Raw genomic sequence first — 14,920 nt, 5'->3', positions numbered from 1 at the left:
AAATCTACTAATCTCCAGAACCGATGAAAAAATGTCCAATGGTGTGGGGGAGCACTACCGTCTTTATCTACATCCATTTAATTTTACAATTTAGTATCTAGCAGCTGTGAACAAATCCAGCGTGCTTCCTCTGGGCAAACTTATGTGATACACTATGTCTACAATTAGGTCATTTCGACATTTCCGGTAAGGTTTAACTTAGAGAACGATGCAAAAGTAATGCAAAGTGTAGTCGATGATAATGGCCAAAATACTGTTTTGTTCCCCATTCATAAAAAAGAAAGGCGCTTTACATCATTAAATGAGTAAATATGCAATATTTTAATCGAGAGTTCCACAGCTCAACGACATGTTGATTCAACGATACACCATGCCATACATATGGAACATATTGTTCTAATAATGAAAAACTAACTTTAATCGCATTGTACATTTTTGGCTCCAGAATGAATATGAGTAACCAAATAACCTACTTGATCAAGTTACTGAGCTTAACTTCGCACGTTAACTTCCGTTTTCACCAAAATAACCTAATATACAAAATCACTAAGGCTCCTAAGTCGCTGATTATTTTTATATTTCACATCAGGTTTACTGTGACATAACACAAATCGGTGAAGGATGGACTCTCATTGTCCGATTTTCCAATAATGACGTCATTAACTGGATGTCTGAGACCGGCCATCGGTGATATGACCAGCATGTTGGCATAGGGGCAACAACTAGTACTAATGAGAAATGCTGACATGATCTCACAGCCTTTTGCTTCGTCAGCGGGAGAAATTTCAAGATTACACACAGTAACGACCCCCAGTCACACTCCCAGGGGACTGCTTGGCCGGACAAACATTCCGATTTAAAATCACAAGTTATGGGGACTGTGGAAATAGTGCAGTCTTTAAAAGCACTCTGAACTAACATTCATGGTCCACATTCAAATAAGACTCCTGGGGCTCGTTTATTCATGAAATATAGTTGAACGTCGAGCTACTCTGCTTTGAAAAAGAAAAAAATGCGCTTCAAAAATCGGTTTTTGTCTTCCAGGTATTCACGAGTCAGAAAAAATGAAGTAATTGATACACCATGGGTGGTACTCAAAGGTGCAGGGTTTGTAAACTGACGTTATTTTGAAAATGAACAACACGACCGTTGCTAGTTTTGGTGGCACTTCACTTATTGTTCACTGCCCGCGTTTCTGCTTGTTTATTAAGAGTCATCGAGTGAAAGAGTCCCGAGAAGAAAGAGCAAATTAACTTTTCCTTTTCAAAATATTCTACAAGTCGGTTAACAATCTCATAATCGTCACTAGCCAAGAATATTCTTTTAAGCTTAGCAGCAAACACGAATAAGATAGAATAATAAGAAAGAAGTAAAAACAGCCATTAGCTCTGACGTAGTTACACAAAATGGGTCAGAAGAAACAAAACACATTAAAAGAGTAGCTTGTTTAGATAAAAAGAAATGCTTCATCATCTGGGATTTCCGACATAAAAAGATCTAGCTAAAAACTAATCTGGTACTGATAAACAGTGCTCGATCCACAAGGTGTTCTCACGGATGAAAAGCAGTTTACCTTTTATATCCTAACAGTTTATAGGTTAAATTGAATAGGTTTTCCTTTTTTGGGGTGATCATGCACATTCGGTTGAGTTGAGTAAATAGTAAAGCCTTTGATGCAAGAGGCAACAACTGACTGCGTTTTGTATTAGATCTCAATTGCAAGTACCTGGAATTAACTCTCAGACGATAGCTTCGGAAATTCTGGACGTAAGTTTCAAACATCCCCGAGAAACATATTGTGACGACATTATCTTGGTAATGTTCTTGTTTACATCATTTATGTTTTCAATCTTCCTGAGAGGAAATTGCCATGAAAATATTAAACTGGAAAGTCGCATGAAAGAGAGAAATCTCAATAGTAAAGAGCATACTGCCAAAAAGTTATACATATTTATTGCAAGGATCGAGTCGCAAGGGCTGAGAAAAGGCTTTTGATTTTCCCATTTAAAAAGATAAATTTTTCCGTACGTTTTTTCGTTTTTGTTTGTTTATTTGATTGCTGGTCTCTTAGATAGGTAAAATTACCTTAAAAGTGAGCGAATCCAATGCTTATGCATTACTAAGGGTGAGCATTCTGGTATAGCATACGTAACGAGGTAGAAGCAGTCTTGACGTGAACAAGAAGCCAACGACAAGAAGTCCCCGTCAGGAAAATTTACAGACCCTCGTTGTACTAGAGACAAGTTTGCACAACCAAAAAAAAAAAACAAAAAGACGCTAGTTTTAGTTGATAAAATGCATCATTTGAAGAAGGTTAGTGTTTACACACAATTTGACCTCCGAGAATTGTTGAAGAAAACATCTGTTTTTGAAAAGACGTAATTAACACAGCTAAGAACTTTGAAACCGTATGGTAATCTATTTGAAGAGTGGAAACCAGAAGATTAAAAAGATATATTTGAATTTTTTTCAGAGTGTCGAAAAACGTGCAGGCTTTTGTGTGTCTAGAAAATATATCAAAGCAATGATGATAACCTTTCGACAAAAGAGTTTTATTTTCCATTTGTAAACTTTGAAGGGAATAAACAATACCATTTGCAAATAAAAAGACATTTGTCAATAAAAAAAAAAGCTTTTGTAATATTTAATCCCTCTACGTATAAGACTGCCAAGTTTACATCGCTCTCCTTTCAAATGAAGATATTATCTAGGTGTTTCATTAACGACGGCTCATTATAAACTTGTCGTAAGATTGAATAGGAGATACCGAGTCACATTTTTCTTTGAATCGACGAGATGGAAAAAAGACCTATGTTGGCGATCGTACTCCTACTCATTCTTCCTTGGGTTAATTCTTTTGTCTTGAAGAAAGAAAATGGAGAAAAAGGTACGCTGCAACGGTTAATTACTTTTACATGTAACTGGACGACCTGATTACAATCTCCATCAGGGGCGGTTTTGTGCATAAGTAGCCTTGGTATCTTGCGCGTATCGAAGCTTGTTTCGCAGGGGTATGCTTTACTCTCGCAATCACATGGTCTTCATTCAGTACTTGCCTAATTCTTCTTATTCAAGGAAGGAAGTTCTCGTCTTCAAGCGTGCTGTTGAAAAGAGAAGAACCAGTCGCCTACCATCTCAGAGATCGAGATTTCTGATGCAAAGTTAATCCTTTCAAAAGGGATCATCTCGATGGGAGATGAAAATCTCCGCAAATTTAGCAGAGTATTGCCTAGGGTTTTTTGAGTATCCCAAAGAACTAGACCATCAGAGGTTCATTAAATGATTGAATTTCATTTCATCGTGAGTTTGAGCTTAGCAATTTCATATTTAATTCATTAGTTTGGCAATTTTCTCCTGTAAATGATGTTGGTAAATTGAAATGTCTCTTACTTGACAACGTCAGGATATGTTGACAAAATTGAAAGCAAACAAGGGAAATTCGTTTTCAACAAATTTTATGAATTTTGCATGCAGCTTGGTTATGAAATACGTTTTACCATGGAAACTTATCTTTATATGGATTGCAAATAATGGTGTAAGTATACACGAAGTTCATATCTAAGTAATCAATACCGTTTACCAATGATCTTAACTTCTCCAATCAATGGCAGATCCTTTGAAGCAGGATGATAAACCTCAGACAGAAAATATCGACGAAATCGCGAACAGAGGTAGTATTAAAACATTGTTTTTTTCCAGTAGTCTTGGTTCTTCAAAACATTTCAGCTGGGTCCAAATCTCGGGCCGGCAGATAAATCTGAAATCATATTTGTTCCTACTAGTTTGTTTCACCGTACATAAAAATGGTCTAGATCTGATTGACGTAAATTTTCAGAGTAAAATGCGATAGAAGTACATGATTTTCAGGCAAGAAGGATGCTTTTTTATCAGCCAATACAGAGCAAAGGCGTAAAAAGTACCTACATTATACCATTTCACAGCACTTCGTAGTGCTGTTCAGCTCAGATGAACACTGTTCTCATTTACTTCTTCAAGGCACATTTCACATGCTCTGTAAAATTCCCGCCGTTCGTCAACTCCCCATTTCTATAGAGTCATAGACCTCAGTTTTTTATTTGCTTCCTTTGCTGTAAATAATTCTGTTTGTTATGCTTTGCAAGTACATACATGAGCGTTAACTTTTCATTGGCGTTGAAGTGATTTCTCAAAGACATTGTTCCTTGGGTTCATTTCTACTAATTAGAACATTTAGAAATCTTTGAAGACCTTTTTTATGTAGATAAAAATTTCCTTCTTATAAACTAAGGTCAAATAGTTGACAGGTAAACCATACTTTGTCATATATTTTCACTAACGATGAGAGGAATTGTAAAACGAAAAGCTGATCAAACAAACTGACCATTATTGTGAAGGTTATCATGCAGAATGTGTTTTCCTTTCTCTTTCATAATTCTAAATATTAAAGGGAAGGAGGTAAAAGTTTGATTTCGCGTTATTAAAAGGAATTTAGCAAGTTAAAAAAAAGGCCAGAACAGAGCTCGTCACGTCTCTGTAAGTGTCTTTACTAAGGATTGTCCATCAGCCGCATGAAACAGAGCGCTCTAGTTGAACGCTCACGAAATTTCCATCGATCAATCTTCCACACTGAATCCTTAATAGGATTTTTTCACGAATCTTAGAATCTCTGCTTATAGCATAGGATTTGAATAAATGATCAAACTGTTGATAATGGCATCTTTACTTCGAAGAATACGAGACAGAGCACGGGCGTATTATCGCTGTTAACATGGCCCACTTGAAACGACAGGCAGCAAGGATGAAACGAGAGAGTGTCTTCAAGGAAATTGAAACTAACAACGAAGGTAAACCAAAAAAGAACAATTTATTCAGGGTACAAGAATTATTGAATACATCCCTGTAAAAACGGACTATTATCAGCAAAAACACCAAAAACAATCATAAGTCTCAAAAGGCCCAAGTAATTGATCGAAAGAGTTGGTTTTGTCCTGCCCTATGGGGAGATATAAGTACTCTAGGTCGTTCATTCTTCGGAAAACGAGATTAGCTCCGGTTGGATAAATAATTTGGCTCGAGTTTTTTTTCATGATTGTCTTACAAATTGTAACAGTCAGCAAAATTTTCAGTAAGCATGTAAGTCTGAGGATCAATTAAACTTCAAATCATTTTTGTAAACGATTCCTTTTTTTAGAGAAACACCTCAAGCTATACCAAGGCGACATACAGCTTGATCCGGAATTGGAACAACTCCTTCGTATCAAAAAGGAAAAGGTCAAGAGGAACGCAATAAGAGAAAAAAAGAGGCTTTGGAATACAAGGATGATTCCTTATTTTGTCCCCAGTGAAATGAGTAGGTGAAAATTAATTAATCAGAGAAAAATTCTTGGCAACCCAAATACTTTTTTCATGTAGATTTTTTCCCTTACCGTTTAGCCTTAAGTCAAACCTTTCCTCTTAAAATAGGCCTTTAACCACATGCAAATTAGCTCAAAGCAAAGTAACTCGGAAGAAGTATTTTCCTCGGCCGTTCATGTAGAGAAATCTTCAAATTTAAGAATCTTGATTATCCTAAAGTTAAAAGGAATTCGTATTGAATGAAATATCTGTAAAGACGTTTTAGAGTACAAAGCTACCGTAATGAAGAGATGATGGTTTATGAATTCTGATGGAAATAAGAAATAAATGATGCGAATAGTTTTCTAGGTTATTTGTTATTCTATTTTTTTTACTCTTCAGGTCACATAATTCCAAACCTTAACGAGGCGATCAAAAGCTTTCATAAATATACATGTTTAAGATTTGTTCCATACGACTATACACAACGCAACTACATCTTGTTCGGCAACAAAGATGGGTAAGTAACAGAACACTACCCGCAGTGAAAATGTATAATTTTGTCCAAGAAATTGATGATTCGAACGCCCCACACGCCCTTCGTTAATGTAAAGTGAAAATCTCAAGAATAGCTGCAGGGACATAAGTCATTGTATTCGGTCGGATTACGTTAAATACTGAGATAACAATAACAAGTGGCTAATTAATGAACTGTGAAACACAGGCTTTAGAAAAGTTACATCACACGAGTAGCATCAGGAAATAAATTACATAGAGCCCTCACTTATTCAGCCATCGAGCATTGAAGTATTCCCTTCTATTTTGCTTGTTTTTAAATTTACAGTTTTTAATGCCTTTCTTGAATACCTTTATTATTATTATTATTATTATTATTATTAAGAGTTTCTTTATTGGTTAGTGATTAGCAAAATTTATTATTGATCCGCCTATCTTATCACGTTGCTTTATTGACCGACAAGGATATTGACCAATTAATTATGAAACAATTTAGACTCTTACCCGAAAAAAGACAGGTAGAAATGTACTTCAGTTCTTTACTGGAATAAGCATGCAGACTTACCCAGTACTACTGTTGATTGCCCCATCAGGTGTTCCAGTATGGTTGGTATGCGGTATCATTCAAGTGGCCCACAGGCTCTTTCCCTGGGGGAGGGATGCGATTTTGTGGGAACCATAATACACGAGTTGATGCATGCCATTGGTAAAGAAAAATAGAATTTTGTCAGGCCTGGTGTACTTTTCTCCCTGACTTCACCCAAGAGTGAGCCACATCTTGACTGGCGGTCAATCACTTGAAAAACTATCCTCGGTAGTATCTTCTTAAAATGTCCTCTCAACCTAAACCCGATGAGCTGAGCTTTGAAGACGTAGAATTTTAAGAGGAAAACGTCATAAGTATTACATTCGGTGGTGCATGTGCAATAATCTGACAATGACACTTATCACTGAGTAATGTTGTAAAGGTCTTTAAGAGAATCTATTCCCTTTGCTCTTACTAAGTTAACTGAAGGTGTGCTGGAAGAACAGCTTTTTCGAAGAACAATATTTTCCAGTGTGAATCTTCCTTTCCAGACCATTCAAAACAGTTACGTTTTTGGACTCCACTAACTTTGTCATTGATGAATTTAAGCCTTTTTAATGTGTATGGTTTCTTTCAGGTTTTTTCCACGAACAATCCCGCCCAGATAGAGATAAATTTGTAAAAATCTATTGGGAGAATATTCTTCAAGGTATTAATAGAAATAGTTTTGGAATAGCAGTCGTCGTAAATGTCAAGTTAAATCACAGTTAAAATGACGGTGTGTTGGCTTTTTATTCTACGTCAAAGAAAGCATTTCCATTCATGTAAATTTCATTAAAAGCTTTGTGTTCATTTCAGGATCTTAAGTTGTTTCGAATTAATTTTTTTTCTGTAGTTGCTGTTTATTTCATTTTCTTTTTCTTTAAACATTGGTAGTAAAGTATCTGATTCACGAGGCATCTGTTACTCGAAACCCGTTCATAGTGCAGATCGCTAACCTCAAAGTTCTGGCGATCTTTTTTGTTTTTACTCTTCAGCGCTTCTGTCTGTGTATCTGTCCGTCTGGCCTTCTTTCTGTCTGTCTCTCTTTCCGTCCGTTTGCCTGTCCGAGTGTTTTTCTGCCTGATGTTCGATCATTTTAATTTAATTTTGAATCTCAGAATATGATGAGAATTCTTCCGTGCTTTTCTAGGTTTTTCTGAACAATTTGACAAGTATAGTTGGAGGACTATTGATGATCTTGGCAAGGACTACGACTATGAATCGATTATGCATTACGATCGAAGGGCATTTACAAAGAATGGGTCACCAACCATTGTCAACATATACAATGAGGCGATGGAGTTTGGTAATAAGGAAAAACGACTGAGTAAAAGAGACATCATCGAAATAAACACTTTGTACGACTGCCACACGAGTAAGTGATAAACATCATCACAGTTGTCAGTTTTCTCACAGCTGTTCACTTTATGAACCTGCTGGTGGAACATTTTCTGGGCTGCGTGAGTCGTAATCATGAACCCTCATTAGGGTCATGAGTCCAATATCATGGGTTTCTCATTTCCTAGCCTATATTTTAACAAAATTTTAGTAAAGCTCCCTTCCCCAGATCTCTAAATCCCGTTACGTTTTAAAAAATATGCATGACTTTTATTTCGAGCTGACATTACTATAGGAATGTCAAGTAACTGGCGGAAATCACCGAAAGAATTGTATTTGAATTACCAATTTTCTTAATGCCTAATGACTATAGATGCATATTATCTTTAACCAAGATATTATACACTGTGGTTTATAATCTCTTGTTTTGACCTTTTATCACAATTCTCCACTCCTACCCTTTGACAAGTATCAAACAGTCCTAGTGAATCTTCTAAAGTACAAGCTTTTGAGTTTTAGAGATAGCTGAGCTTTGTGAATTTCAGCTACCCACCCAGGCTGGTCGTCCTGGTCGGCCTATACACCATGCGATGAGAACTGTTACAAGGGCAGGGAGCGATATTGCTATAATAACGGAAACCCTCAGTCCTGTCAAGGATCACCTAATATCTATGGCATCGAAAAGCAGACCACTAAATGCTCAGATAAAGAATGTTATGGTATGGATGTACAAAATCTATAGCTCATATTTCCCAATTTTGCCGACTAAATTTTATCCATCTCCAGTGCTGCTTTTTATCACATATTTACAAATGATTTGTCTTTTACTTGATAGTATTCTTAAAGGCATCGTACGGTGTTTTGCGTATGAATTCTTTCTTAGCATCCCTTGTTTTGAATGTGGGTCGCTGAGGTCGAATGAATAGTGCTAGGAATCCGAGTCGAGAGGTCTGGGCTCAAGACCTGACCTGGTCATTGCGTTATGTTCTTTGGCAGAACACTTTACTTTCACAATGCATCTCTCCGCCCAGGGACATAAGTGAGTACTTGCGAATTGTCAGGGAAGCCTGATCAATTGCTTGGGGAAACCTTGCGATGAACTGGCATCCCAATCCAAGGAGGAGGATTAGTACTCCTAGTCGCTTCACACGATGGAAATCGAGTGAAGCTCCCGGGGCACTTGGCTCTCGTACAGAATTTGCCTATTACAGACATTACCTGTGTCTCAATCACTACAGGAAAGCAATTCTCTCTGTAAAATTTTCCCTGCATCTCGAACAGCTATCGATGGTCATTGGGGTCGATGGTCAGACTGGTCAAGCTGCAGCGTAACCTGTGGTGATGGTTATAGAAAGAGGTACCGAAAGTGTGATAATCCAGCGCCTGTGCAGGGAGGTCTAAACTGCCCAGGATCGTCAACTGAGGCAGATGGGTGCGTCATGAGGAGATGTACTCTCGGTAAAGATTATTGACTTTGTTTAATACATGCCGAAATAAGCTTATGTAGTTATACCTTTATCAACGTGGTCGTCTTGCCTATCGTAACCAGTTTCTTTACGCTACTAACATTACTTAGTTGGACACACTACTTCTCCAGAAGTTGCTTCATTTTTATGTCTATAGAAATGAAAAGATTGAATGTTCACTTGAGGACACGTTTCTTCTAAAGAGAACGATAAAACCAGCAATGACATCATCAACATTCGAAGATAAAATTCGTATCTACGTGTGGTAATTAACTTGTCAGACCATCGACAGTCTGATCGTTAGCCACGAGTCATTTAATATTTTAGTTAACGTCGTCAAATCAGAAAGATACTTTCCGTGAACCTTTTAGTACCGAGATCACAGGTCACAATGCAGTGTATTTTCATTAAAGCAATTCAAAACCGTAATACTTCTACTGAAAATGTTTCTTACCACCGTTTCACAGAGTTTGATGATACTGACTTCGAATCAAATTTGGGCATGTGGACAAATGCATATGACGATAAACTAAACTGGCAGAGACATAGTGGCTACACACAGACATTGAACACTGGACCAAGCTCTGATCACACACTTGGTAAATATAAGCCACTTCTTAGTAAGAGAAGTAGATTATCAGTGAAGACGAAAAAAAGAGCGGGCGGGCGTGTAGCAGTTGTGGTCTCTGATGGAGAGGCCATCTTTCGCGCGCTTTTTGCTCTTCTCCATTGACCTAAAGCCAAGCGCAGGCTAGATAAAAACAATAAAGGCGGAACAGCATCAGTGAATTAATCTCATATTTTCTATGATCAACTAACAAAACGTGGGAATTCTTAAATCTTCGGATGACGAAGAAATGATATTTATTTGGCTGAATGTAATTAGTGTGAATGCAAAGGAATTACACTTAAAACTGTGAGCTTGGGAACCAACAATCCATTTTCTCATGACCGTGCAATTGGCCAAATCAAAAAGGCCGCGTTATCAAGTACGATTATGAGGTGGTATATCAAATATTAACAATCTTTCTATTTTCATTGAAAAGGAACGTCCAGAGGCGTTTACCTCTATGTCGAATCATCTGCTCCTGCTCAATCAAATGACAACGCTAAACTGATAAGTCCATGGCTGAACCCAGTGTCTGGAGGCCAGTGTCTGAAATTCTATTATAACATGTATGGGAGCACAACGGGTGAGCTGATGGTGCGTATTGAGCCGGAAGGCAAGAAGTCGTATCTCCTGTTTTATGAAAAAGGCAATAAAGGAATGGGCTGGAAAGGTGTAACGAAAGACATAGAAGCAGGTGTGAGATACAGGGTAAGTTGTGTCTTGTACAAAGGAATCTGTTCTTTATTTCTAATAATCTCTTTTCGGGCGTGATCCGATCACGTAGCAAATCTGAGACATGCCATCGACTAATCCCACCATAATTTGAATAGCTTCTGGAACCACGTCATCAGAAGCCTCCTGAGAAAAACGGAAAGTCACCCCCATTATCTCTTCAGGTCCTTTGATACCCCCCCTCCCCTACCTCCCCTCTCCTTCCCCCTCCTTCACTGGCGTTTTTAAGTCATATTGGCTTTCAAGTCTGGGTAAGTATTTCGCATCAATTTTCATTCTTTAAATTTATGAGACCTCATGGTGACGACAACACTTTATCATTGTCATGAATATTGGTGTTGTGGGGACTGTCTTTAAAAAAATGATGTTTCAAAATGGATGTACATTAAAATGCACCTATGACAAGGTACCCAAAATTGTAACGACGCGTAGTCATTCGACCTCCTCGACTGTCCCCCCAAAATTATCATGTATAACAATAGTGACCCCATGACTTGACCATATGATCATAGCAAATTAATTATTGTCTTTTCTTCAGCTGACAATTGAGGCTCGTATTGGTGGAACTGGTTACTCTGATACTGCCATTGATGATGTGTTCATCGACCCTGGACAATGCGGTTGGTAGACACGTTTATTAAGAGAGTACATAAAAAAATCACTTCGTCGTCTCCTTGGTTCCTTTTTATTTAACTTTCTTCTAAATAGAAGCCCGTGTGGGCCCATACGGGTCTCTAGACAAAATGCCGTAACTATAATGTGCTAAAGGCACTCAGCTTGTTTGTGAGGGGTGGGGTGGGGTGAGGTGGGGGATATATTAAATTTAAGAGCTGCATATATTCGTGAAAATGGGGAAGTTGGTGTTATCTTTTATCATTTTGGCGCTGTTATGCACATCTTACCTTGTTTTTTCCTAGGTTGTCAGGATACCTATTATAGCGGCTGCCCTAAATGGGCCGCTGCAGGAGACTGTAAGAGCAACGAAAAATGGATGAAGGACTTTTGCAAAAAGAGCTGTAACTCATGTCGTATGTATTATATATATTACGTGTCGGATGTACAATTAAACAGGTAAAATTCAAGGAACACGTAACAATAACAGTTTCATATATTCTAAATGCAGTTGTGTTTGATTCTATCAGCGATTAGCTGTCTGGACTCCGACGTTACCAACTGCCCCAGATGGGCTATTCAAGGTGAATGTGACACCAATCCATGGATGAAGGATAACTGTAAGAAAAGCTGTGGAGTCTGCGGTAAGTATGGAAATTATTGCCCTCCATTTTGCTCTCGTTTTCATTCATTAATGCCCTAAAGTATCTATCATTGCCCTCTCAACGCCCCCCCCTCCCTCCCCCGAGTCTCTGTTGTCTCGCTCAACACATGCAGTAATATCAAAAACACGTGAGCAGTGTTTGATTTCATCTCCTCCACACACCTGGTTGAGAACACGACCCTGCCTGGAGTTTTGCTTAGGAAACTTGGGGTGATGTTAATGATCAACATTGACAGTAATGTTTCATTTCCATGAACCATGAATAAATCAAAGGTGTTCGGTTATGTCAATCACGTGATCAAAATTAAGTTAAGTTAAAGAGTTGATAGAGGAAAATACCAATCCGAGCCAATCGTGATATGAGTCATTAAGATGATATTTTCGAACCTCCCTCACGGTTCTAGTTACCCTCTTACAGGTAAAACAACCATAATAGGTTTTCTAAAATCACAATCTTACCGATCAGTTTACCAAACATAACCACAATAATACAAATAATTCCCAAGGTTTGAAGCCTCAGTAGCCATTTCTTAGGTTAAAAATTTCGAAAGACCTTCAACTGTCACATCACACATTACCCGATACATAACATATAAAAGCATGCAGTATTTTATCAATTGAAAATTCTAGGATGTAAAGATGAATCTAGCAGTTGTCCAACCTGGTCATCACGTGCTTATTGTGAAACGAACTCTGATTTCATGTTGGCAACCTGTGCTTTGAGCTGCAAAGTGTGTGGTAGGTATTGTAGATATATCTTTCAAACATTTCTGTTAACTAGATCTCGGAAAAAAAGGAATCCAAAATCAAGCAAGCAATCAAACAAAAATCAAGGAAAATGATTGACTGAAGCTTTTAGGACGAATGAATGGCTCCTCTTCTGATATCAAATATTTTTTTTAAAGGCGCCGCAAATAAACATATTAAAAGTACCCAGCAATCGACGATTACAAAGCTAAATCCTACTTTTACTTTCCGTAGAGGAGACTTTATCGTAGACACGAATTCGATTAACTGCATGTATTTAGAATCCTCAGTCAATAAACAGTGATTTCCAGTCAAAACACCATTCATCTGACTGAAGAGAAAGCATTGGTCACTTCAAGCAGTTATGGCCATTTTATCCTCAAATGTAGCTGCAATTTAATAATGGCTAAAGGCCTGATTTCCAGTCGATGTTTCGGAAATGGACTTGGATGTGATCCGAGAAGACGGCAGGAATAGAGCTAAACTTTCAGCTCTTGCCCTCCCCCCCAGATACCGGCTAGGAGCGGGTTGGTGTAAGCGGTGAGCCGCGTGGCCTATGTTGAAAGTATGAAATAAAGCTTTTTTTAAGTTGTGTGGATGAAAGTAGATGGATAATCGCCACAGGTAAACTGCACTTGGCAATTCTTGAAAAAATCAATAATCCATTTCATGGATTACTTGCTATTTCTTTCTAACAGTTTGGATCACTTGGACAATAATCTTGACCCCATTTTCGTTTCTTTTCACAATACTTAAGTAAAATCTATTTCTGAGCAATTGTTAATGCTTTTTTTTCCTTTCTATTGGTCAGCTTGTAAAGACCTTAGTCCTAGCTGTCCATCGTGGGCCGAACAGGGCGAGTGTGGCAAAAATCCAAGTTATATGCTTGATAACTGCTGCCGATCGTGCCGTAAGTGAAAGTTAAGTTTCATTTTCTTTATTTTTATGTGTGTTAGCAACATATCTTCCTTTTCTAAAAAACCAAATTCACTGACATTGATGGTTCATGTATCCTTCATAATAATCTACTCGCCAATATAATTTATTCCAAATAGAGTTTATCAAGCAAGAACTACCTATAGCCAAAGGAATATTTGAATTGAAAGTTGCCTTTGTTGAATGAGTTTAAATATATTAACTTCCATCTCTTATCACAGCCTTTTCCATTTTTTGACAGGATGTAAGAATTGGGTGAAAGATGGAGACTGCTCTGCCTGGGCTTCGGCAGGTTACTGTAATTCAAACCCATCGTATATGCTTATCAACTGCAAGGAAAGCTGCGCTGTATGTTAGTCAAGGCAAATCATAGCACTCACAAGATGCTTAATAATCAATTGAACGCCACTGGGAACATATGGGGCACTTTTCAATTAAGCTTCGTTAGAAATCCGGTTACGCTGAAATTATGATTAGCTTCATCTTGTAGTTGTCCTAGGAAAACATAGTAAAAGTAAACAATCATCTCGTTAGTCAAATTTTCACGCGCTTCCGACAGCTTGCTTGTTTTTATTTAAGCTTTCGTTATCTTCCTTACATCTCTTTTTGCTCTGACTTTTGTTTTTAAGACGCTCAGTTAAAATGTGCTCTATCTATAGAGAAATGAAGTTATATCATTATTTACAGATTCGCTTGATTAAACCTACGGTGAAAGGGTTTCTGGTATATATGCGTATTATGGTGTGTAATGAAAAAATCATGCACGTTACTGCCGTCTGGTATTTGACTTTTCTGTATTTTGTTTGTAAGTCTTAATTTCTTCCTTTTTCCCCATGGAATGTGAGTGATTTTTTTTTTCGTGTGTGCTTCCGTTGGGTTGTGAATGACCTGGGAGCAGGTGCTTATTAGCGCGGGATACAGCACGAGCAGGAAAACCTGAGCCGTCAAGCAAGGCCACGCTTCGAAAGGTCTTTGAGGGATTTGGCACTTGCCGGCAACCTTAGAGACCACTCGCTGATCTCTTGCATCGCTTGCTCGCTCACATGCCAGCCCACTCGAAACTGGCAAGTTTCGCTGCTCCTGTCCCAACACAAGTGAGATGCTGTTCGCAGGCTATGGATGTGGGTCGCGAAACGAGAGCGTGACAAAGGCGGATGACAGGATGAGAGACTGGAAAGCGGATCGAAGTACACGGATGTCACATATGAATTCTCTATTATCGCTTCGCATTCGCTTTTTTTTACAATGATCAATCCAGAAGACCACTTAGCATTACCCTCTCATGCCTTCTGCACTCTCTTCAATCTCTTCAATCTGATTTCTTAGCGTGATTACATGATGAAGAAAATGTTACGTTACCAGACAACACAACCCACAAGATAACCTGCCTCTCAACGTAGCGAGTGGCCGATAATTTG

At 38.2% G+C, this 14,920-nt stretch overlaps 1 protein-coding gene across 1 annotated transcript; it reads left to right on the top strand.

Moving 5' to 3' along the window:
* Positions 1 to 2,748: 2,748 nt before the first annotated feature.
* LOC131772029 (uncharacterized) lies at positions 2,749 to 14,034 on the top strand. The gene is made up of 18 exons (XM_059087940.2): positions 2,749 to 2,887; positions 3,612 to 3,671; positions 4,710 to 4,823; positions 5,171 to 5,329; positions 5,716 to 5,833; positions 6,423 to 6,535; positions 6,993 to 7,064; positions 7,548 to 7,772; positions 8,281 to 8,454; positions 9,017 to 9,193; positions 9,669 to 9,800; positions 10,248 to 10,519; positions 11,082 to 11,163; positions 11,461 to 11,571; positions 11,686 to 11,799; positions 12,450 to 12,557; positions 13,378 to 13,476; positions 13,744 to 14,034. The coding sequence occupies exons 1-18, from the start codon at positions 2,797 to 2,799 to the stop codon at positions 13,857 to 13,859; spliced, it is 2,337 nt and encodes a 778-aa protein (XP_058943923.2). The 5' UTR covers positions 2,749 to 2,796; the 3' UTR covers positions 13,860 to 14,034.
* The last annotated feature ends 886 nt before the right edge of the window (positions 14,035 to 14,920 follow it).

Source organism: Pocillopora verrucosa, chromosome 5 (genome assembly GCF_036669915.1).
Source record: "Pocillopora verrucosa isolate sample1 chromosome 5, ASM3666991v2, whole genome shotgun sequence".
Taxonomy (NCBI): Eukaryota; Metazoa; Cnidaria; class Anthozoa; order Scleractinia; family Pocilloporidae; genus Pocillopora; species Pocillopora verrucosa.
This window is presented reverse-complemented; position numbering and strand designations above follow the sequence as displayed.

What these genes read in the sequence shown, in the direction of transcription:
- LOC131772029 (XM_059087940.2), top strand. Translation starts at nt 2,797, where the DNA reads ATGGAAAAAAGACCTATGTTGGCGATCGTACTCCTACTCATTCTTCCT. An exon ending in GAAAGAAAATGGAGAAAAAG is followed by an intron (nt 2,888 to 3,611) that starts GTACGCTGCAAC and finishes AATCAATGGCAG; the next exon opens with ATCCTTTGAAGCAGGATGAT. An exon ending in AATTGAAACTAACAACGAAG is followed by an intron (nt 4,824 to 5,170) that starts GTAAACCAAAAA and finishes TCCTTTTTTTAG; the next exon opens with AGAAACACCTCAAGCTATAC.